The following is a 25628-nucleotide window of genomic DNA, read 5'->3' on the forward strand; positions in this document are numbered from 1 at the left end:
CCCTTCCCTAGAACCCTATCGACCCACTTTTCAGCCTGTTGGCCGCGGAGCCTGGCTGCCAGCATTGCATCTGCCTTGTCACCTCTCTCATAGTATTGTTGTCTTAAGTACTGGAGGCCGGAGACTACCTTCCCCATCTCTATCTCTCCTAGCTCTTGTCGTTTACTCCTAGCCATCTCTGTGTCCCTTTTCCTCCCCCTTTCCTTCAGCCCTCTCCAGGCGGCATATCTCCCCACTTAATTTCTGGGCCGTAAGGGTCCTAATTGTTTTCTTTGCCCCCCCTTCCTTTATCAAAGTGCCCCGCCAGGTTGCTTTAGCTGCACCCCACACCATCCCTCTCTCCACCTCCCCTGTGTCATTGAGGGAGAAATAATCCTTAATGGCCTCTCCCATCTCCTCCTTAAAAACAGCATCTTTTCAAGAGCAAGTCATTGCAGCGCCAGAGGGACTCCCTGGATTTGAGCACTGACATTGTAATATCTACCCCCACTAGGTCGTGGTCAGACCAACTGACCGGGTGGATCTCAGATTTGTGCAATATAGAGGTCTGGTGGTGTTCCATGAAGAGGTAGTCTATTCTGGTGTTGGAACCATGAGCTGCCGAGTGGAAGGTGTATCCCTGTGTTGTTGGGTGGGTATCCCTCCAGATGTCCACCAACCCTTCGTCCCACATGAAGTTGGCAAAATCTCAGTTTGCCTGCCCCTCCCTACAACACGGGTGGGTGGACTCCCCACTATGGTCCATTCCCCTGTTGGACCACATATTAAAGTCCCCCCCAACACAAGGAGCCCCTCCACCCTGTCCAGAATCTTCCTCAATGTCTCCTTCAAGAATTGCATCTGGCCTGTGTTGGGGCAGTAGAGAGACGCCAGGGTTATCCTGGTGTTGGCGAGGCTCCCCGAGACCACCAGTGCCCTTCCATTCGTTCTGCCCCATACTCTTAGCGGGGCCAGATGCCCAGAACGATTAGCCTATGGGCCCGGGATACGTCTCTTCTCCCCTGCCACCAGCCTAGTTTACTGTACAAAGAGGACATCTAAGTCCACATTCTGCATCTCCCTACCCAACAAGGAGCATTTTGTGGGTGAATTAAGGCCCTTCACATTCAGAGTCCATACCCCAAGTGTGTCGGCCCGGCCATCTTTCTCGGGAGTAGCCATCAAGGAGCACCAGGTTACTCACATCACTTCCCGCCTTGGTATGCCCCTTCTCATTCTGCTTTATTCCTGGTACGTACAAAGTCCCGTTCAGGTTTCCCATTCCCTCCCTTCTCCCCCCTTACCCCCTCTCCAATCGAGACACCTGTCAAAGGGTAGGCCACTGCGGGTCGTGAAGCGGTGGTCCTCCGTTGATCTCACTTTCCCCATCCTTCCCCCGGCAGGAGTCTAACTTTGCGTGTCCAAACTGGGTAAAAATGTATGTCGTCACATTGGTTTTTCCTAGTCCATTCCCCCTTCATGTGTCGGAGTGTTCGGTTTCTTGAACTTCCTCTTCCCCTTCATCTTCTTTTTGATGGCCCAGGGGCCTTCTGGAGCTCTGGAAGAGTCAGGAGGCAGGGTGTATCCCTCTCCTCCATCTGGAGGGCCCCCTCTCCTTTGAGGACCTGGAGCACCAGGAGGGCTTCCGTTCTGCTCGTCATCCAGTAGTCCACTCCATTTCTCTCGAAGCACAGGGCAAAGGGCTATGACCACCTGTATCTGATCTCTTGTCCAGTGAGCCACTGAGTGATGGGATGGCAGTCCCTATGTCGAGCAAGTGTCAGGGTCGAGAGGTCTTGATAAACTCTGATTGTGTCTCCCTCAAAATTAAAGCTCTCCAGTCTCTTCGCCTTCTCCAGCAGCTCCATCTTTTCTCTATAGCGGAGGAAGTACAACACTATGGATCTCGGGCCTCCTCCTCCACCGCCCCTGCCTCTATGGGCCCTCTCCAACTGGACCTCTTTGTCCCCCTCCAGGGGGAACGGTTGGTTGATCAGCACTTGGACTTTCCTTCCGACCTCTGCCGCCATTTCTCCTTTCTGCTGCGTTACCCCCAGGATACGGAGGTTGATGAGACGTTCTCTATTTTCAAGATCGTCCATCTTTAACAACATGTCCTCTTCTCTCATTTCAAGGACAGTCAGTCTCGCCTCGTACTTCATGTCAAGAAGGTCCGTCTGCATGTGGTTATTCTCCATTCCTTCCATCTTCTCCTCGAGCGTGTCTACTCTCCCCCTGAGGTTGCATATTGAAGCTTGTATATCAGTCCTGATTGCTTGAATTTCTTGGAGAATATCCTTAAGGTCTTCCCCTGTAAGTGCAGGGATTGAGGGGCCTTCTCCCGCCGACATATTGACTGTGTGCGCCTGGTGTGACACGTTGTGCACTTGGGGGTGCCCTCCTGAATCATTGCAGTGATAGAAGTGCCTGAGTGGGTATGCAGTGCGCTGAGGGGGCTGTGGGCAACTGCGCCAGGTTCACTGTATAAGGTTCTCCCTTTGCCCTGAGATCGGGTCCTGGATGTGCTGCCTTCAATCCAGAGTTCGCTCTCCTCCTTTGAACCACTTTCCTAGTGCAGGGATATCTGAGGGGCCCAACCACAATCTTCAGAGGGAACCCTTCCCCTATTAGCCTGGGCGCTCCTGGGGTAAATTTTAGAATCGGCCTTGTACCCCTGTAGGGTGGTCCCGCCGCCTCCTTCCATTGTTTCTTCCCCCTCTTTTTCTGTCCACCACGGACTGTGCACCCAGGGAGTCGTGTGCCTAGCCCTCAGGTGGGGCGATGCTTTTTGGGGCTGCGTTAGGCGAATAATAAAGTCTGTCAGTCACGTGTGTATCCACGTCTGCCTTCGCTTCCCAGCGCGGTGTGCCGGACCTCACTCCTCTGGCCGGGCCTCCCTCCTCCGGTCGGGGCACCAGTCGGGGGCCTGCTGCTGAGGGTGACAGGGCCCGAGTACTGTTGGGGTCCGGGCTGGTATCCCCGTTCCGGCCCCCCCTCTCTGTACTTGTTCCCACTGATGGCAGGCCTCTTCTGCTAACAGTTGGGGTCCACAGGTGTTGGATACACCAGTCTGGGCATCAGAGCACAGGCTTTGTGGGGGGGCGTGCCCAGGCTGGGGCCGTTCTCCACGGGCCCCACGGACGATCCCTCCAAGGTGACCACTCCTGGAGGATTCCAGTGTTGGTGGCCTCGGGGGTGGCCACGCGACGTGTTGCAGCTGCTTTGTCCTGCACCGTCGGTCACCTCGCCTGCGGGTCTGGCTCCTTAAGTGTGCTGATTCCGCAAGATGAGATTTCCGACTCCCTCTGTCCTCCGGACCGTCTGGGGCTCTCCACCGTGCTCCTACGTCAATCCGCCTTGCTCTAGGATTATCTCAGAGGCCTCACCCCGGTGGCTGTGAGGGAACACCTCTGTGACGTCGCCAACCCGGGGCAGGGGTACCTTTTGACACGGGCCCTCGGGTTCCCCCTAAAAGTCCTTATGTCAGCCCTCTGTTGGGGCAGCCACAGGGGACCACCGCGAGTGTCACTCTCTTCAGGGTATTTGCCCTTCCTGAGCTACATTGGGTTCCTCCGGTGATCTTAAACACGGGCCAGGGGAAGCTCCAGCTGAATCACTGTCATAGAACCCCTGCCGTGGTGTAGGAAGCTCGTTAGGCCCAAAGGAGGAGGACAGAGCACGAGCTTCACACATCCACCATCCTCCGCGCCCCCTAGCAGTCTCTTTTACATCTTTTAATGTGTGTGCCTGCTCTTAAGATTTGGAAGCCAGAAGAGCTCTTTTCTTTTAAACCTATAAAGGAAGCAGACCTCACGGTGATCATAGAGAAACTCAAACCATCTCATTGCAAGGGTGCATGTTTGTCCTGCATTACTTATTAAAGCATGCTCAACTTCTATGATCTCCATTCTATGTACATTTATTAATGTATCTTTTAGAGACTGCTCGGTGCCGGCCTGTATTAAGCAGTCTTGGGTAACTCCACTGCTGAAAAAACCAAACAGATGTACTTGCCCACCTAAGATCTGTTAACATTCTAAACCAGAGGCAATCTGGATTCAGAGAAAATCAGGGGACAGAAATGGCCATCCTAGATTTAAAATCTACGCTTTTACGACATATGGACCAGGTTAAAACGAGTATGCTGATGCTGTTGGATCTATCTGCCTCCTTCGACCTAGTGGACCACACTTCCTTGGTCGCCAGGTTGGAGAAGGTAGTGTCACACACCCAAGTGCTTGGAGGTTGTGGTTATGTTGGAAGGTGGGCCACCACCATTGATTTGCTCATTTCGCTTTCCCAGCGCTCTTCAAGTGCAGTCTAGTGTTTCTTTCTCTTTGCAGTGACTGGCGTTGCGGGGGCTTAATACCGCTTCCGCCCCGTGAACCGGTGCGTTGCAACTGCAGAGTTCCTTTCCTGCGACTCCAGCGCTAGTGCTTTCCGTGTGTCCTTTCTGTCTGCTAACACAGATCCTGCATTATCCTACCTTACCATTTTTATTCTGACTTTCTGTTTCTCTGTGTGCCCCTCCGCGGCTCTTGCTCCACTCTTCCTTTCTTTCTTTCTGCTCTGTTAGTGAGCCAATATTTCTCCGTGTACGCTTGAGTACACTTATTTTCTTCTCCTTCACCTCGATCAACTCTTCTTGCTCTCTCTTTTGTTTCTGATCAGTTTTAGTCTTAGGAGTTTACCAGTGGCGACTCTTCTCTTGTGTATTGCCCTTTTTTCTCCACCTTGTTACGATTTGGATCCTGCTTTGTTCCACTACACTTTGTGGTACATCCACACTTGGGTTTTTTTGTGACGTCAGGCTTTTTCCCCATTCCAGCTGTCCCGGAAGGGAAGCCACTAGAGAGCAGTCAATTAATTGCCTGTCACGGTGGCTTCTTCCCGGGGCCAGCCATTCACAACAAAAAAATCCCAGAACTACGATACATGGAGGAAAACTCTCAAGGATTCCTACAACACCGAGTCTTCAGACACAGGTGAGGAGGAAGTGGGCAGTGACCCAGGAATGAAGACTCCGGATTTGACAGTTTGCAACGCCCAATATCAGCTATGGCCACAGTGGAGCAAGTCCAAGAGTTATTTACGGCTATACAAGCCATGAATTTGGAAGTACAGAATCTGAAGGCAGAGAACACAGTACTCCGACAATTGGTTAACAACAGGGATAGGCAACCACCTGAATTACCTCCCATGGCCCTATCTTCCGGGAAGTATGATGGTACCCCAAAAAAACTGAAAGAGTTTCTTGATGCTTGTTATGTACATTTCACATTCAGAACCACGACCTATGTCACAGAACATTCAAAAGTGGGATTTATGATGTCTAATCTCAAGGGTAACGCCTTGGCGTGGGCTACCCCTCTGGTAACGGGAGCTAGCCCTCTATTACAGGACTATGGAGGGTTCATAGCTCAGCTCAAACAAACCTTTCAGAGGCCAGAGATCACTTATTCAGCCTGTGAGGACTTGTTGGATATACGGCAGACCTATTGTCTTATATTTCCACTTTTAAAAGGTTAGCTACTGAAGCCAATTGGCCCGATCAAGCCCAATATTCAGTTTTTTGCAGGGGATTAAAGGAAGATAATCAAGGACGAATTGGCCAGAATCCCTCGATCCCCTTCTTTCCCTGACTTATTGTCGGCAACTCTTCAAATTGAGTACAGGATCTAGGAACGCCGTTCAGAAAGAAGACAGCATCGAGCCGGGTTCCCTATCACTGAACTTCCTCCTCCCACAACGACGACTCAAACTCGGGAGGAACCGATGCAAACAGGAATGCCCCAAAATCCACTCACTCCCGAAGAGAGAAGACGCAGAAGAGATTTGGGATTGTGCGCTTAATGTGGTACATCTGTCCAGCATACAGTCTGGAAGAACATTTGCAATTTGTACACCCTACATTTTCCCTTCAGCCACAGAGGGTCAATCTCACTCTAGGCCAACATGCAACACAGCAATGCATGACCACCCCCTGCATTTCTCCCCAACCCCGGAGAACCTCCCATTGCTTGGGACTTGTGCTCAGACACATTCAAAGTGTACTTAAGGGCAGCAGGCGGAGCCAGATTAACTGATGATAAGGAAGCTGCACTATTGAACTGTCTCGGAACAGAAGGATTGAGGGTTTTCAGACATCTTCCTGGTTTAGAGGTGCGCGCCCCTCGCACAGAAAGTGAAGAAGGTGGGGATGGAGCTGAAGGTGCAGTACTTGCATATGAAACAGGGAGAGACTTTGGATAGAGAAGGACTCACCACTGGAAAAAGTAATAGAAATAGCTAGAGCTATAGAGGAATCGAAGAAGAGCATCATGGAAGTGACCGATAAAAATGAGAACGTCCACGCCATAATGCCTAAAAGAAATGATGAACACAAAAGGAGGTTCAGAGACAATAAAGGGAGGTCGACTACAAGAGAAGTTTGCAAGAGATGTGGATGGCGCGGGCATGCAACTCAACTGGTTCTAAGGAGTGTCCTGCCTCCACTGTGGACTGCAGAAAGTGCAAAGGGAGAGGGCACTATGCTCGGTTGTGTAGGAGTACAATACAGAAGAAGCAAACTATCAGAATGGTCGATCCCGATCAAGACGAAGATAATGTGACTGTTGTAGGATATGTGGGAAAAACGGACCCCACGAGTGAGGGAATGCGAGAAGGGTTGTTATTGAGTGTGGGAAATAATCACGGGAGACAGGGCGCATGGGCCCCGCTAACAGTTAATGGCGTATCAATGAAAATGATGGTTGACACCGGGTCTCCCTATACTATGATATCTCCCAAGCTATACCTAGCAAGCTTCAACAAGCAAGTGATTGATTTGTTACCCTCATAAATCAATCCATGTGCTTATGGTCATGTTCCTATAAAAGTACTGGGATTCGAATGGACCACTATTGAGTTCGAAGGGCGTAGTACTCATGGGAAGCTTTACGTAGCTCACAAGGGAGATTCTGTGGTAGGGTGGGGTGAACAGGTGGCTTTGGAAATTGAAATTCGGCCAGGCAAGGCTATTCCCGTGTTGAGTGTGAGCGAAGTCGGAAGATGCAAGATAGAAAGGGCAGAACTGACTGCAGAAAGTCTCAAGGAGGGGTTTCCCACCGTGTTTACCTCAACATTAGGGAAACCTAAGGGATTTTTTCACAAAATAGTACATAAGAAGGGGGCTGTTCCTAGTGTGCATAAAGTTAGGAGGGTTCCCATGTTAGCACGTGAAGGGCTCAAAAATGAATTGGTTAAACTCCAGAAAGCTGGGATAATTGAAGAAGTGGAGAGTTCGGAGTGGTTGGCGCCTGTAGTTTTGGCACAGAAAGCGGATGGGAATATGAGAATGTGTGTCGACCTTAGAGATTTAAATGCTAGCATTTGGGTAGATTGACATCCCCTGTCTAATATCAATGAGATGCTTACCTTGATAGGAGCAGCCTCTCCTTCGACCTGTCATCTGCATATCACCAGATTGATCTCCATGTAGAATCCCGCCAACTGACATCGTTTGTGACACCTTTTGGGGCATTCAGATTTTGTCAGATGCCATTTGGGTTAGCATCTACGTCTGCGGTATTCCAGAGAATCATGCAGAAGTTGTTTTGAGGGATGTCGGGAGTTGAATGTTCCCAAGATGACATTTTATTCTGGGGGAAGAGTCGCGACCAACATGATGGGAAAGTATGTGAAGTAATGGAAGTATTAAAAAGAAGTGGGCTCACTGTAAAATTGAGTAAATGCAATGTGCGAGTGTCTGGTGTGACGTACCTAGGTCACATGTTGGACGCAAGTGGTATACATCCCAAGGAGGAACTTGTCAAAGTGTTAAAAAATACTCCTGCTCCTGTAAGTAAAGACCAACTTAGATTGTTTATGGGTCTAGCAGAATATTATAGTTGTTTTCTAGCATCATATGCTGACAAGACTGTAAACATGAGAGCATTGTTTAAAAAGGGAGTTCGCTTTGACTGGTCCAAAGAGTGTCAAGTTGAATTTGAGGAATTGAAGGGCAAATTCGACAGGGCCCCTTCTCTAAGTTTGTTTTCTCCATGCAAAAAGACTATCCTAACAGTCGATGCCAGTGAAATAGGCATTGGCGCGGTTCTAGAACAGTGGAATGAAGGGGTGTATCGCCCTATAGCTTTTGCCTCCAGGGTTTTGAGGGATGCTGAACAAAGGTATGCCGTTATTGAAAAGGAGGCATTAGCGGCAGTTTGGGCATCAAAACATTTTAAGACTTTCCTCTGGGGAGTGCAATATACATTGCAAACTGATCATAAGCCGCTTGTACACGTTCTGACCACCAAGGGATTGTCACACGCGTCGTCCAGGATAATGACGTGGATGACAGACATGAATGAATACAATTTTAAAGTAGAGTACATTCCTGGTGCAAGAAATGTTGTAGCAGACTGTTTGTCGCGTCTTCCCCGGGTTGATGGCGAGAGTGAGGAAAGCAAAGTGGATTTAGATGAGTGCACTATGGTAGCAGGCATAGTGCCAGCTATTGATGAACTAATGTGGAACAAGGAATGCGCCGATGACGTGACACCTACAGATATTAGGACTGCTCTCAGGAATGGTGTCTTGGCTGAGAATTTAAGAAAGTACTATTCATGTCTGGCATGAACTATCAGAAGGGCCATGGGGAGTAGCTAGGGGTCAGAGACTAATACCTACAGTCGCTTAGGGGTAAGCTGGTGGCATTAGCTCATGAGGGCCATTTAGGTAGGTCAATGACGAAGAGAAGATTGAGAGAGTCTTATTGGTGGGCCAAGATGGATAGTCACGTAGAGGAAGAGGTAAAAGAGTGTGCAGCATGCGCGGTGAGCGACAAAAGTAAAGCTCCCTGTCCCCAACCTACATATCCTGTGGAAGTTCCGAAAGAGGTCTGGGGGAAAGGTAGCAATTGATGTAATGGGTCCCTTGGATGTACTGGGTGGAAATCTCAGATTTATTGTTTTCCTGGTGGACAACACTTCCAGGTGGGTTGAGGCGACTGCACTTAGGACAGTTACTGCGGAGAAGGTGGTGGATTTGATAGAAAAGGGCTGCCGGCAGGTTTTGTTACCGATAATGGAGTGCAGTTTGTGTCTAATCACATGCAAGAGTTTTTAAAGGACCTGGGTATACGGCATCACAGGGTCTCCTGTACAATCCTGCGGCCAATGGTCTCATAGAAAGGATGAACAGATTTATCAAGGGTGCGATTTAACTCGCTATTACATATGGCCTGTCGTTTGGGAATGTTGTGTCTAAAGCGCTTAAGGTGTATAGGTACACCCGCCGACACTTACGGGTTACTCGCCCTTTGAACTAAGGCACAGAAGAAAGCCTGGCACTAAATTGAGGGTGCCTGCATTGGGGGGTGGGACCTATTCAGGAGTAAACATGCAAGAGGTCTTGGACCGGGTGCGCAGCAAGCAGAAGGTGCTCGAGGAGCGGCAGGCTGCATGTAGGAGGCTGTTGGTGGTAGAGGTAGGTGACCATGTGCAGATTAAGAACCGAAGAAGGGTTGCTAAGGGTTGCAGTGTGTACATGCAACCCCGGGTCGTAGTAAAACATGTAGGGGTTATGTCAAATTGGATGATGGCTCTAGGTGGAGTAAGAGGCGTGTGGTTGTTGTGGAGACAGAGCAAGTCTGGGGCAGGAGCAATGTCATGATGCCTACCCCCGGAGCACCAGGCCAGGCCCAGCACCCCCGGGAGCAGGCATCATGCCCCCGGGTAAAAGCCCAGAGGCCCCTTATAGGGGCTCTTTGGGCTCTGTCCTGGCGCCGTTGGCCGTTGGCGCCAGGCTCATGTTGGACATCAGTCCTGGCGCCATAGGCGCCAGGCTCATAAAGGAAGGTGTTTTGTGCACTTACCTGATGCAGACCATGCTGCAAGATTCATGCCTCCTTGAGACCTGAAAGGGACTATTTTTTCATTGGGACTATTTTGCCACTCAGGCGTGGCCAGGGAAGGATACTTACCTGGAACTACTTTGGGGGCTATTTAAGCCACGCCCATACAGTAGCTCACGCTTCACGTTGTTCTGCATCCAAGCAGCTGAACGCTCACCGTGTCTGCTCCTGCATTTGGTCTCCAGCCACGCCCGCCTCGATCCTGGAACACCTGTAAGGAAAGAAGAGAAGAGAAAGGTGAAAACCAAGAATTTTATCAAACTTCTTACCTGCATTCGGAACCTTCACGCCAGCATTCCTGAGAAAAGACTTTCATTTAAAAGCATCACGTTGCTCGCTGCAGCGCCGCGCTTCACGCACCTGTCCTCGGGAGTTCTTCTGGCTCCACCGTGACTGTCTGCACTGGTCGCCACATCTCTGCGCCTAGGGGAGAGAAGAAGAGACAAAAGGTGAGCAGAAGGAACATATGAGGAAAGCCTAATTTTTCGCCATAACTCTTACCGGTCTTCTGTTGGTGGACCATTCCTCATTTCGGGTCGGCGCCGCTTCGTTGGCAGGTACCACACCCCGGCCCCTATGGGGAAAGGACAAAAGACATTACTGGAGGAATATAAAGACATTAAGAGGGATCGCCCCCTTCGCTAACTCACCTGAGTTTACCATCGGCAATTCAATCCCTCAACACATCGCCTTCATTCTGCACCTGAAATAAAGGACAGATCACAGGTTAGGAAGGCAACAGAAAAGGAGGCTCAACACTTGAACTTTTGTAAACTTCATACTTACGGCGTTCCGCTCGGAAAATTCAAGTGGATTTTGCCAGCGCCATTCTGAAAACCAGTGAAGTAACTGGAATAACACGTGCCCCTGCACCAGAAGCAGGATGGAGAGTTCATCCTTTCAAACCATAAGGTGAGCTTCAACCGGGGATTTCGGAGGAAGTTAGAGAAGAACGAAGGTGGGAAGGGGGGAGCAAGCACACTATTCTGCAGACTGTTAATCCCCTTTCTCATCTGCAGAAGGATATTCCTACGGGCCAGACAAGCAAGATTTGAGGGTCTTGTTCAGTCGGTGTTCCGAGTTCTGCGCATCACGCTCGAAGAGGCCACACCAACCCAGACTAGACCAGCGCTTCAGTGGGAGTCAGGTGAGCGTTACAGAATGCGAAGCCTTCCTACAAATTCCCACCCAGGCGCTATGGAAACTTCTGAGACTGATCAGTTGGCCCAACTACTGGGGGAATTACGGGCCGAAGTACACGCCGCTCGTAAAGAGACTAATGCTCTCAGGAGGGAAGTGATTGTATCAAAGGAAAGAACTGATGACCTGGCTAGACAGTTTTTGCAAGGTCAAGCTGGACACACTCCTCTACCCGGTTCCGGGGGGAACCCCGCTCCTGTGGTTCCCAGTAACCCTGTGCAGATTAATCTACCTGGAAACATGCCGCTGGCCCCACCCGAACGCTTTGCTGGGGACCCCAAACGATTTGCCGTATTCATGAATCAGTGTCGTTTGCACTTCCTATGCAGACCTGGGGCCTTCCCTAATGACCAGACCAAGGTAGCCTTTGTATTGTCATATCTCAGCGGCTGTGCTGCCGATTGGTCAGTTCCAGTGGTTACTCAAGATGACCCGATTCTCTGTGATTTTCAAGGATTTCAAGCAAGCATGGAAAGGTTATTTGCTCGACACTCTCAGGGGCAGGCTCTGGATGACGAACTCCTATCCCTGCAACAGGGCAATCAGGACCTCCTATCCTACATTGCAACCTTTAATAGACTAATTGTGGAAACTGGGTGGCCAGAGGATAAAAGAATCACGTTATTTTATCGAGGTCTACGCGGAGAACTTAAAGATGTCCTGGCCCAAGTTGTAAATCCGCCCCAAAAATGCACAGGATATATAGACTTAGTGGTCCAATTGGGTCACAGACTTCAAAACAGAAAAGCAGATCGGTCCAAGTTTGAGACCCGGGTGTTGGTCAAGACCCACGCTAACCCCAAGGGTGCTGATGTCTCTGAGTCTATGCAAATTGGAGGGGTTAAAGGACCTTTAACTCAAAAAGAACGTGAAAGAAGACGGCAGATGCAATCATGTCTTTATTGTGGGTCCTCTGGACACTTTCTATGAGATTGCCCGGCAAAACCGCCCAAGAAGGTGGTAGGAGCTGCTGATAAAAACCATGAAGACTCTGTTTCGGGAAACGAACACGCCCGACAAGCGTAGGGGTCCGCTTGACGAGCTTGAAAACTAACTCTCAGACCTCGCATTTCATTGTGCCAATGGTCCTCGTAGATCCGGAACAGCCTAAGCGGTCGCATGCAATAAAGGCATACATCGATAGTGGGGCTATAGGAAATTATGTGGATCGTGAATTGGTCTCTAGGATTAACCTCCCTCTGCGTCCTAAAACCAGCAAAGATGTCATCACCACAGTCGATGGAACCGAAATTGCCTCTGGACCGGTAACACATTCCACTGCTGAGGTGACACTTATAGGTCCGGACTGCCATCGGGAGGCAGTTGTGTTTGATGTAATCAAGGCTCCACAGTTTCAGGTTATTCTCGGAATCCCTTGATTAGAGACACATAATCCTCGAATTGATTGGCGAGCGAAGAGAATAACCTTCCCGGATTGTGCACAAACCTGCTACCCAGAAAATCTGAAGATTAGTCTAGCGTCTGTAACCTCTGTCTCCATGCAACTACCTCCAGAATACCAAGACTTTCAGGACGTCTTCCAAAAGGAACAGGCCAACACGTTACCTCCCACAGATCGTACGATTGCCAAATCGATCTGGTGCCCGGTGCACAACCCCCTTGTAGCAGGATTTATGCCCTTACTGAACCTGAGAATCTGCATTTGAGACAATATTTAGATTAATACCTAGCCAATGGTTTCATTCGCCCGTCAAAGTCTCCGGCATCCTCGGCTTTGTTCATCGTGCCCGAAAAAGAAGGTGACCTTAGAACTTGTATCGACTACCGCGCATTGAACCAGATAACTGTTAAAAACCGTTACCCTCTGCCTCTGATCCCTGAACTCCTTGACCAGGTGAAGGACGCTTGCGTATACACCAAGTTAGATCTCCGGGGGGCTTATCATCTGGTGTGAGTAAAAGAAGGCGACGAATGGAAAACGGCCTTCCGTACAAAATATGGATTATTCAAATACCAGGTGATGCCTTTCGGGTTGTGCAACGCGCCTGCTGCCTTCCAATTCTTCATGAACAATGTCCTTAGGGAACTCATCGATGTTTGTGTTGTCGTATATATCGACGACATTCTTGTGTACTCCTCTTCGGAATCTGATCACAGAAGGCATGTCAGGGCCGTCCTTGAGAAATTGTGCCAGCACAAACTGTTTGCAAAGCTGGAAAAGTGTGTTTTCCATACCACCGAGGTTGAGTTTCTTGGATTCATCCTGATACCTAAAGGGGTCCGCATGGACTCACGAAAAGTAGATGCAATCCTCAAATGGCCATCACCTAGTTCGGTGAAAGGTGTCCAAAGCATGCTTGGTTTTGCAAATTTTTATCACAGATTTATCCCGGAATTTTCACGTGTGGTACAACCCATTACTGCACTCTTGCGAAAAAATAAACTCTTCGAATGGACCGAGGAAGCCGAACAGGCCTTTCAGGAATTGAAAGCTAAATTCACGTCCGCACCTATTTTGAAGCACCCGCGTCCCAATCTCCCATATATAGTTGAAACCGACGCGTCCAGCTTAGCCATGGGAGCTGTCCTGTCTCAGAGAGACCCTGAAACCAACCAACTGCACCCCGTAGCATTTTGGTCCAGAAAGTTCTCGCCGTCTGAGGTAAATTATGCAATCACTGACAAGGAATTATTAGCCATTAAGTCTGCCTTTAAGGCTTGGCGGCATTATCTTCTTGGCGCCAGACATACCATCACCGTGATCACTGATCACCGAAACTTACAATATTTAAAAACTGCCAAGGCTCAATCGTCACGTCAGCTCCGATGGGCTTTGTTCTTTGCTGAGTTCGATTTTGTAATCACTTACCGCCCCGGCTGTAAGAATGGCAAAGCGGACGCGCTATCTCGAATAGGAATGGGAGAAATAGACACAAACTCAGAACCTGTGCCGATAATTCCCGAACAAAGAATTTTGGGGATAACCTCTTTACAAACCCTTGAAGACATTCAAGCACAGGTAAAACAACTCCTGGACTCTACAGCCTTGCAGGATTGGATCCAAAGGGGGTCTTACTTTTCGGTCAACGATGGCCTACCTTACTTCCAAGGACGCTTATTTCTGCCAGAAAAGGAGTTGCAAGAACTGGTTATTTCCCGTCATCATGATACCCTGATGGAAGGACATCCTGGCATTGCCAAAACTGAGGAAAAAATTAAACAATTCTGGTGGCCTTCCTGGCGAAAGGATATTAAATCTTTCGTGATGTCCTGTGGAGTTTGCGCCCAAAACAAAGGCCAAAAGACAAAACCCGCCGGTCTTCTTCAGCCTTTAGACATTCCACCAGCACCTTGGCACACCTTGTCACTAGATTTTATCACAGACCTGCCCCCTTGTAATGGATACAATACTATTCTGGTTGTGGTGGATTTATTTTCCAAGATGGCCCATTTTATTCCGTTGAAAGGATTACCTTCAGCTTCTGTCCTAGCCAAGGAATTCCTTGAAAATTTCATCCGTTTGCATGGATTCCCGTCCATACTAGTCTCCGACCGGGGAAGCCAGTTTATTTCTCATTTTTGGAGAAAGTGTTGTCAACTGGCACAAATCGACGTAAGACTCTCAACCAGCCACCACCCACAGACTGATGGTCAGACGGAGAGAACGAACCAGACCCTTGAACAATACCTATGATGTATGTTGCACCAATCAGAGGGTAATTGGAAGGATATTTTATGGGTGGCCGAATATGCATACAATAACTCGGTACACTCTGGAACTGGACAAAGCCCCTTTTATACCCTATATGGACATCACCCTCGTACTTCAGACCTGGACTCACCTCTGAGCCTTGAAATGCCCGCAGTGGACCATTTGCATTCCACGATAACTCAAGCCTTCAAGGATGCAACTGCACATTTGCAACAAGCGAAAGGGAAATACAAAAAGAATGCGGATCTGCATCGGAGTGAGGCGCCTCCATACCAAATAGGGGATCAAGTATGGTTGGCTACCAAACACTTATTGCTCAAGGGACCTCAAACTTTTAATCCAAGGTATTTGGGCCCTTACTCAATCAAAGCTATAATGAACCCAGTGGCAGTCAAGCTCCCTCTACCAGCTAACATGCGGATTCACCCCGTTTTTCATGTGTCACTTTTGAAACCAGTGCAACCAGGAACCAGATTAATAAAGCCACCAGAACCAATCCAGATAGATGGGAGCCTGAATTCAAGGTGAAGAACATTTTGGATTCTAAGATCTCAAAATCAAAACTTTTCTATCTAATTGATTGGAAAGGGTACGGGCCTCAGGAAAGGTCTTGGGAACCCAGCGACCACGTACATGCACCTCGGCTGGTAAAAAGGTTCCATCGGAATTTCCCAAACAAACCGAAACCTCCAGAGGGAACGACCTTGGGAGGGGCCTTGGGGGGAAGTGCTGTCATGATGCCTACCCCCGGAGCACCAGGCCAGGCCCAGCACCCCCGGGAGCAGGCATCATGCCCCTGGGTAAAAGCCCAGCAGCCCCTTATAGGGGCTCTTTGGACTCTGTCCTGGCGCCGTTGGCGCCAGGCTCATGTTGGACATCAGTCCTGGCCCCATAGGCGCCAGGCTCATAAAGGACGGTGTTTTGTGCACTTACCTGATGCAGACCATGCTGCAAGATTCAGGCCTCCTTGAGACCTGAAAGGGACTATTTTTTCATTGGGACTATTTTGCCACTCGGGCGTGGCCAGGGAAGGATACTTACCTGGAACTACTTTGGGAGCTATTTAAGCCACGCCCAGACAGTAGCTCACGCTTCGCGTTGTTCAGCATCCAAGCAGCTGAATGCTCATTGTGTCTGCTCCTGCATCTGGTCTCCAGCCACGCCCGCCTCGATCCTGGAACACCTGTAAGGAAAGAAGAGAAGAGAAAGGTGAAAACCAAGAATTTTATCAAACTTCTTACCTGCATCCGGAACCTTCACGCCAGCGTACCTGAGAAAAGACTTTCATTTAAAAGCACAGCGTTGCTCGCTGCAGCGCCGCGCTTCACTCACCTGTCCTCGGAAGTTCTTCTGGCTCCACCGCGACTGTCTGCACCGGTCGCCACATCTCTGCGCCTAGGGGAGAGAAGAAGAGACAAAAGGTGAGCAGAAGGAACATATGAGGAAAGCCTAATTTTCCCCCATAACACTTACCGGTCTTCTGTTGGTGGACCATTCCTCATTTCGGCTCAGTGCCGCTTCGTTGGCAGGTACGCACCCCGGCCCCTATGGGGAAAGGACAAAAGACATAACTGGAGGAATATAAAGACATTAAGAGGGATCGCCCCCTTCGCTAACTCACCTGAGTTTACCATCGGCAATTCAATCCCTCAACGCATCGCCTTCATTCTGCACCTGAAATAAAGGACAGATCACAGGTTAGGAAGGCAACAGAAAAGGAGGCTCAACACTTGAACTTTTGTAAACTTCATACTTACGGCGTTCCGCTCGGAATATTCAAGTGGATTTTGCCAGCGCCATTCTGAAAACCAGTGAAGTAACTGGAATAACACGCGCCCCTGCACCAGAAGCAGGATGGAGAGTTCATCCTTTCAAACCATAAGGTGAGCTTCAACCGGGGATTTCGGAGGAAGTTAGAGAAGAACGAAGGGGGCAAGGGGGAAGCAAGCACACTATTCTGCAGACTGTTAATCCCCTTTCTCATCTGCTGAAGGATATCCTTACGGGCCAGACAAGCAAGATTTGAGGGTCCTGTTCAGTCGGTGTTCCGAGTTCTGCGCATCACGCTCGAAGAGGCCACAGCAACCCAGACTAGACCAGCGCCTCCGTGGGAGTCAGGTGAGCGTTACAAGCAATAAGGGAAGTTTTGGAGTTTCGTCTTCTTCCAATTCCACCTATGAGGATGACTCTTTGTATGACTTAATGCACCCCTGTTTTGAAAAGGGAAAAGGTTCTGATCTTGAAGTGGTTGGTGCAGGAATGAGTGTGCAGACAGATGGCACCAGTGCCGTAGTTTCTATTCCTGGCGAAAATGCTGGCCCCGATGCCAGTGAATGTTCCAATGGTGTGACATTTGATCCTATGGTTCCCGTGAAGCAAGGGGACGGGTTACGACAGAATCCCGTGCGGGAGAGGAAGATGCTTTCTAAATTCAGGGACTATGTTTTAGGGTCTAGTAGGAAGTAGATCTGCATTGAGCCCTATCAACCCTCCCCCCTCCATTTGTTTGATTGAGTAATGACTAAATGGGGTGCATAGTGTGTGAGTGGATCCTGGGATTTTTATTGTTTACACAGGGGAAGGTGGTGTAATGTTGTCCTGTTATAGAGTTATCTTTAAGTTTCATTTATCCTGCTATAGAGTTGTCATTATGTTTCCTGTGTTATTACAATTTCTATAAATGCTAAGGGAAGTATTATGGGGGGGGAAGTGTTATGATGTATGCTTAGGGCTTACTCGGAATACTCTTACCTCAGTGTTCCATCTGTGTCCATCTGTGCAGTAGCATCATGTTGTTTACTTATGTTGGGAATTCCATGTTCCATGCAATGACAGTTATTGGATAAAGGAGAGGCCTGCTGGGCTCAGAGTTGCTGCATTAATGGTGTTCATAACTGCATGCTAGCTGTCATTTTAATCATCACACATATCCCATCGCCCTCTTGAAGATTGTCAATTCTCTTGTGGCATGACTGCTCTACTTCTGCAAACTCTATCCATGTGCTCTAATTTTCCACAATTCCAGCATATTAATGATTGTCCACGATTAAATCCTCCATTTCATTGAGGGTTTTGAAATCTTCCTCGTCCTCCTCCTCAAGGCCTGTTCCCTCTGCCTCTCTGCACATAATTATTCCCATTCTGATCTTGGGCATTGACTATATTATTTTGCTCCGGCTGCAGGAATTGTACTATTTGTGCTGTTCTTCCCCCATTGCTTGTCAACATTGCTCCCTCTTTGACATACTCAGATATATTTTTCTGCACCAACTTTGCCTCTGCTTGCTTTCTCTCCTCGGCTTTTTGAAATCTTTTTCATTTAATATTTACAATGCACGATTGCCAATTGTATCTCTGGTCATGGTTTTGCTTCCATTCCCGCCTGTTTCTTTAACTGGCTTTGTGCTAGTTCTGGCAGACCTTGACATAATATGTGGTAACATAATGCTACAGTTTTATCCCATAGTTTATGCGTCTCTGCATTCCATTAATCTTGAATATCCTGAATCAAAGCAATGGGTCCCCATCCTTCTCATCTTCCTAGTCAACATCGCCACAATATCCAATGTATCTGGATATTGTACTCTTAGCGCTCACCATAAATCTTCTCTACAATTATTGAATGGCACTCCATCATTCGCTGTGTTTTGTGCGGTTAGTTTTGGGTACCTTGCTCTTTTCCAAATGCCATCAGATCTTTCCCCTAAATTGGCTGACAGTAGGTAGGCCTTTAACATCGCTTATAGCTAACATCATCCCTGACGTCCTTTTTCCTAATTCCTTAATCCATTTTCCTGCACCAGAATTCAAACTCGGCAGTGTGCATTTTAAATTATCCTTATCCATCTGGGGCCATGGCATATATAGTGGTCAACCCCCTCCTTTCTCTAAGAGTGGGAACTGTGAAAACCCTGATCCTTTGTCATACCTACCCATTCTCCTTGTCTTCCAGACAGCATTATCATCACCTGCTTGTTTTTGCCCTGGCAAGGCCCTCAGTCTGCTCACATAGGGTGGGGATGCATCCCCTGTACTAAACAATCGTACTTGTGGTTGTTCAGTATATGGGATTGGTTCTGGTGTTTTTTCTTATAGAGTTCTCTAGATCTAACCATTTTACCCCTTTATCTATTCTTGATTCTCTTGAAAATCCATGTGCCCCTTCGTCTCACGTCTCCTTATTTTGTCTCCTTTCCTCGTCTGACATCATTATACCCCAACTTGTGCGACTATTGCCCTCTTCCACATCCTCAAGATCTAACCTACTTAAGGATATAGTCCTATGATTGTTTATTCTGACATCCTCCTGTTCCCCTAAAGGATGCCCCTTGTTCGCCCTTTTGAGTTCTGTACCCTTCCTTATCCCTCATTTGTCTATATCATTTCCCCATTCTTGTTCCTATACTTTCTGTATCTTCTTCTCTCCATGTTGGCATATCTAATGGTCCTCGCCATCCCCCACAGGACGGTTGCGATCCTCTCTCTTCTTCAGTTGGCTCTGGTGTTTTTATGGGTATTATGCTTCTACGGCATACATATTCAATCTCACCATCTTTAAATCCCCTGCTCCTATTCATGTATTACTTCCTTCTCTAAATTTCCCTTGCTTCCTCTTCCTCTTGTCTTCTTTGTAAACTTCACGCTTTCAATCTTTGTGTTTCTACTTCTTCTTGTTTTTCCTCCTCCAATGTCTCTTTCTTCCTTTTCGCCTCATGCCGCCTTTGCTCTGCCGTTCGTTTACTTTCCTTGTCTCTCTCCTGTTTATATAACCTCTCTTCTTCCTTCTCTTTTGCGTTTTAATCTTGTTCTTCCCTCTCTTCACATTCTCGAACTCCACCAATACCCTTGTCATCTAACTTATGTAATATTTGTCCTCCCAGCCATTCATTCTGTACTATTGTTGTACCCTTAGCCATATCTGTTATTCTGCTTTGTTTCTGTGCCTCTTCTTCTGACTCTATCTGTTTATTCTGTCTATTCTTCTTCTCATCATGCTGCTTACTTTCATCACATGTCTGTATACATTTGCGTTCTCTGCTTTTGCTCTCTTACTCTGTCTCTTCATTAGTATAGGCAGGGGGTTTATACGGTGGATGAACATAGCCCGCTGATGCTTTCAATTCCTTTAAAGTGTAAAACCCCTCCTCTTTATTCTAAATGTCTTGTTTCTCAGAAGGTGAAAGAGGTGCTGAAGATCTTACATCTTCCCCTTTATGTTGACTAAGCATCCACACCTTATAGACTGGATCTTCCTTCTCATTCTGATACATTTTCCAGAACTCTAATACTGCTAATCTCTAGCTTCTTTCCCTTATATATGGCATGCAGATATGTCGTCAAATTTCGTAACATTGTGTTTGATAATGACCCCACTGGTGGTCAGGGCATAAATGTTTTATTGACCGTGCCCTTAATCCATTTGGAATGGTATTGCATAATCTTGGCTGTATATCTTGGCAATGTCCTGCATAGATGTGTGAGAGGTGTCTCCTCCATTATGACAAGCCGATTCAAGCTGTCAATACTTACTCAAATTTTGCTCTTACATCCAAATTAATTAAATATATTGTTTCAATAATTCTGAGTAGACACCATCAATCTGCAATTGTATTCTAAAGATCAGGTTGAGTCCCTAGCTTTATTTAATATTTTGTGAAAACAAAATGTATTCAACACAATTTTTCTAACTCCTTCGTTTATACTTTCCATTAATTATTTTTAAATCATTCTTGTTTTTTTAGTATCTTTGGACTGTCTTCTTTACTACTATTTTGGTTTATCTGAATCTAGCTTTTCGATCGACGTTGATCTTTTGTCAAAAAAGTGGACAGAAAAATTGTTTTATTTATTTATCTTGCTCTATTCTTGCTGTTTATTTTAAACACATTATTTTTAATACAATCATAACATACCCTTTAAATATGTGCACTTGTAATATATATATATATATATATATATATATATATATATATATATATATATATATATATATATATATATATATATGCATATATATATATATATATATATATATATATGTATATATTCCCCTTTACATACGTCTTCTCCCACTATCCGAATGGGTGTATTCTCTTTTTTTATTCACTCCCTCTGGGGGTTTGACACTCACTCTTATACCTGGCTCTGCCAATAGGAATCCTTAATGTTCTGCACTATTTATTTAATTATTTTATTTATTGGTCATTGGTTAGGCTCTTATACAATTAGCAAAAACTGTTTCAAAGCGCCCACAGGGCAAAGGGTGGGGACAGGGGAAGGTAGACAAGATAATGAATTACAACAAAGATAAATAATTGAATAGTGCTACAAATAATGATAATTGCAGGGAGGGAAGACAGACCTACTATGTCTTGTGAGTGTTCAGAATGTGCAAGTGCAGATGGGAGGGGGTAAGGGATAGGTGCTGTGGTGCTCATGGAGAAGTGCTCAGGATGACGTGAATTAGAAGAGAAGAATGTAAGTGCAACCTCCCGTGGGAGCCTAAGTAAGTGCCGCAAAAAATAGACAGTGGCTCGGATGAGAGATGTGGGGCGTCAGGGCCCTGGGGCTACATAAGGGCCCTGCACATCAGTCACGCTACTGTATGTTTAGCAAAGAAGAGAGGAGGAGAAGGAAAAGGTAAAGAGAAAGGTCTTGAGGCTTTTTCGGAACTTAAGGAGTTCCTGCTGAAGTCACAGAGGGCGAGGGAGGCTATTCCACAGAAGGGAGCCCGCTGAGGAAAGTGATCGACCACCAGCTCTCTGTTTAGCAAACCGCTTCATACACAGTGAGTAGTGCCAGAGGAACGCATGGGCCTAGAAGGGGAGTATTTCGTCAGGAAATATTGAAGATAGAGTGGTCCCCGGCCCCAGATAGTCTTGTGGATGATACAGATGGATTTGAAATGAATCTGTGCTACGACTCGGAGCCACACTATAGTGTGTGCCCTTTTCATCTCTTTTGAGCCCGTGAATTTGAGGTATCTGTATCTCTTCTTCTTAATATAATACCCACAAATCAAGTTATTTTCTATAGTTTTTATTTATAACATAACATAATTACAATACCTCCCCCCATATGCTTTTACAAACTACAATGGTCTACTGGTCCCCCGGCATTGACTCTCCTGTAATCAACCAGTTTGCCTTTCCTCCCCGGGGCACCTGCGGGGACGGAACAAGAATTTCTGCAACCAGGTACCTGTCAACCATATATCAGTCATGTGACTTCAGTTATAGAGCACCGCTCACCGCAGGAAACTCTGCACTTGTCTGGCTTATGGCAGGAGTGTCGATTGTCCGGAAACCTGTGTCTGGGTTCTAGGTCTGAGTTCTAGGTCGATTAGACCAGAACCATCCGCACTATTGCCAAATGTGCTGTAGCACCTTGAAGCATTTATTTGTGCTAGATGGAATTACCATAAAAATACTTCAGACCCAATAACCAGACAGACTTAAAAGAGATGGTAAAATATTGCTTTAATCTCAAGAAGTAAAGCAGAGCGAATATATACTCATCAATTCGACTCATGCAGGAACACACTGTTTTTTTCAATCATGCGTAGTTTGTATAATACTAGTTGTGTCATCTATGATGTCATCCTACATGGGAACTTCAAAAACCTATTGAGGGTTGGGATTGGATTAGGAGATCATGTCTACATATAGAAAATGTGTGTTCTAGTCCCACATTGGTGGTCTCTTGTCTGTGAGACACACCCGAGCTACATCTAATCACATGATATACGGCACTTGTCATAACAGAAAATGTGGCAGCAGACTAATACTTAGCAACATTATATAAAATAAAATTGAATGGCAGGCTATTATAATTGGTTGACAACCCAAATCCAACCTTGGACATTCGGCTTGCTAGTAGCACATAAATAGAAACGAAACCCAGGTGGTCGGGGATACGTCAGCTATTCCTTTGTTTCCCAATTTGGACATCTTCTTTCACCGGTAGGCCTGATGCCAGTGTCTTCTGTTTGAAGGTTGTCTTTGCCAGTCTGCACAGTCTTGGGACATCCGAGAGAGTGTAGGTAAAACACTATCTTAGCTCCAAACCTAATGAATAGCCATTGTTTGCGAGCTCATCATCACGTTATAAGACCATGAATGTGTTTATATCGACAGTGCTTTTAACCTTATTTGATTCAATTCTTAGTGGGCACAGCTCTCCTTCTATCCATTAGAGGCTTGCTTACTCTATCCCATATTGATGTTATGCCTTTTAATCATTCAATATTCGGCATCAGTAAATGTTCGTGTTCCTCCTAATCTTTAGAAAATATGTCCATTTGCATAGTCTGCTCATAGACTCCCTTTGTGTTTTTTCTTCATCTCTCAAAATAGTATCCTTGGTTCAAAGCCGATGTACTCCCATCTATTCGCAAGTAAAACAGCTTTTGCATTGTCTCTCCATGTTTAAGATCCTGGCTTGTATTTTTGAGGTATCTGGGTTGATTGACATAAACCGCCGTCCATTTTTTTGTGATGGTAATCCTAAACATTGAATATATACCTCTCTTAAGCAAGCCTGTATGTATTCTAACTTGTGTTTCAGCGTATTTACAGTTATTGACCAGGGTGCCACCTTTTTTTCTTTAAATTCACAAATGCTGCCTCATGGAGTATACGTTTCTCTTCGTACCTCAATTACATTGTTATCCTTAGGGTTGTTTCATATTGTTTCATGATAGAGTCATAGATCTTGTTTGGACATCCTTTTGCTGTTATTAGACTTTGTTTGACGTACATTTATGTCACGGATCATTTTATTCATGGCAGCCTTTCTACAGCTCACCAAGGAACATACCTCTTGATATGCTTCCTCCACTGTTTCAATGTGAGGGTATCTTCTAAATGGCTGCCTGCGTGCATATCATTTCTCATACAGTCGACGTGGTACGGACATGTCACATAAACTTGTACATGGTTTCCCAATTATAGCTCCTCATCTGTAACTCCAATAGGGTGTGGACTAGTGAGAAAGTGTCCACTTGCTCCTCTACATTGCGTTACAGTCTACATTGGAAAGTATATTGTTTATCTTGATGCCATGCTATGCATACTCGAAAAGGTCACCAAAATGGCAGAGGTTGCACTACACAGAACCACTTTGCATTAGTATACTCCCTCCAAAGGAGCATTGTCCAGTGTTTCATGTTCGACCTTTATCTTACATGATTGCCATCCAAAAATCCATGGGGCCTGGTTTACAAAAGTGTTTTCAATGGGAAAATCCCATTGAAAATAGCTTTGCAAATGATTGCTTTGGTCTTGGATTTTGCAACATTTATAAAAAATTGATTCTACTCACAGTACTTTTAATCTGTGTTTAATTGTGCTTGTAGAGCATTTTTGGTCTGTGCCAGAAGGACGTAATCAACCTTCAGTGCCTGCTCCAATCACTCGCTATCTTTAAGGGTGGTCCCACCTTTCACCCCTGTCATCTTTTTCACTTGTCCCACAAACCACATGTAATCCCCTCTTATTTCCTGAACATGCCACCCCCTTCCAGCATTCCACGTCCAGGTGCCCCTTGCTTCCCACTTCTGCTCCCATGCTCTCACATCCCCCACTCACCCCACTACCATGACCCCTGCTACACATGCAGCATTGTGAAGACTGATACCACAATCTGCAGCACGGTAAATGTAGTGCAGGAAAGGCATTTATCAACCGATACTGTCCAAAATACATTTGTAAACTCTATCTTTGAATTAAGAGTAAATATAAAATGATGTTTGGATGTTGAGGCCGCCAGCAAAAAGATATACCCTTCTTGAGTGGATATAAAGATCTAACCCGTTAATTGATAATTCAATAGATTCTTAATTAGTGTAGAGAGATTTAAAAGAGATTGGGCCATTAGGAGACTAGCATTTTGGATGAGTGCATGGTACTGTTGATGCCCTTCTGAGGTGCATGAAATTTAGGATACATTTTGAGGTTTTCAGTACAGGAACTGTTCTGCTTTGAGCTTTGTCTATGCCACCTCGATCAGCCACTACTTTAAAAGTGTAAATACATTTCATGATGAGACCATCATGATGACAATGAGAAAGCTGTCCTCTCCAGGCGGCTCAAACAGGACCCAATTAGTAGGGAAAATTATATCTATGTAAAATATATACCTGATGCCTTTTTGTGGTCATTTTGTCATCCGACCTTGATCTGATGGCGAAATCTATGGGACTTTCAAAGCATATATATTTTACCATCTCAGCATATTGTTTTCAGTTAGTCCTACAAAAGGTATCAAGACTTGGATTGTGTGTGTTTTTTTTTTTAAAAAACTGGATTAACTTAGTGTGAAATATTTTCTTTGCTACATTCTGGAAAATAAACTGACATATTTATGCTTACTAGCATCTCTATTTCTAATCAATGCAGTTCATTGGTGTCAACTTTGGTAGATAGATATATTAAGCCCATCACTTCTGGGTGCCTTTCTCTAGCATATTGGTAACATATTGCCTCATAGCTTTCAAAGCACCTTCTCTCAAACTTCTGTATCTGCACATTGTTTAGTTATAGTTTAAACAAATAAATAATCTTTGATCATTGCTAAATTGTTGCTTATGTTTTCTTTTCTTTTCAAATTGTTTGCTCCAGGCCGTCACTGCGAGGAAGAGGTTAATGAATGCCTTTCAAACCCTTGTTTAAACAGGGGTATTTGTCAGGATCAGAAAGGAGGTTTCCAGTGCCAATGTCTACCTGGTTTCTCAGGTTCCTTATGTGAAAAAAACATTGATGATTGCCTCAGCAAACCCTGCAAGAACGGAGGACAGTGCCATGATGATATCAACAGTTTCAGGTTATAGATTGTTGTAATTCAATATTTCCTCTTTTTTCATGTACACTTGTAATCAAT

At 46.2% G+C, this 25628-nt stretch overlaps 1 protein-coding gene across 2 annotated transcripts in view; it reads left to right on the forward strand.

Annotated features, from left to right (window-relative positions):
* Positions 1–25628, forward strand: part of SVEP1 (sushi, von Willebrand factor type A, EGF and pentraxin domain containing 1) — a 1471106-nt gene that overhangs the window by 1002985 nt on the left and 442493 nt on the right. For both annotated transcript variants that reach the window (XM_069630907.1, XM_069630908.1), the window contains exon 24: positions 25370–25571. In XM_069630907.1, the coding sequence (XP_069487008.1) occupies positions 25370–25571 (202 nt within the window). The remainder of the gene's footprint in view (positions 1–25369; positions 25572–25628) is intronic.

Source organism: Ambystoma mexicanum, chromosome 6q, assembly GCF_040938575.1.
Source record: "Ambystoma mexicanum isolate Mex_15411 chromosome 6q, UKY_AmexF1_1, whole genome shotgun sequence".
Taxonomy (NCBI): domain Eukaryota; kingdom Metazoa; phylum Chordata; class Amphibia; order Caudata; family Ambystomatidae; genus Ambystoma; species Ambystoma mexicanum.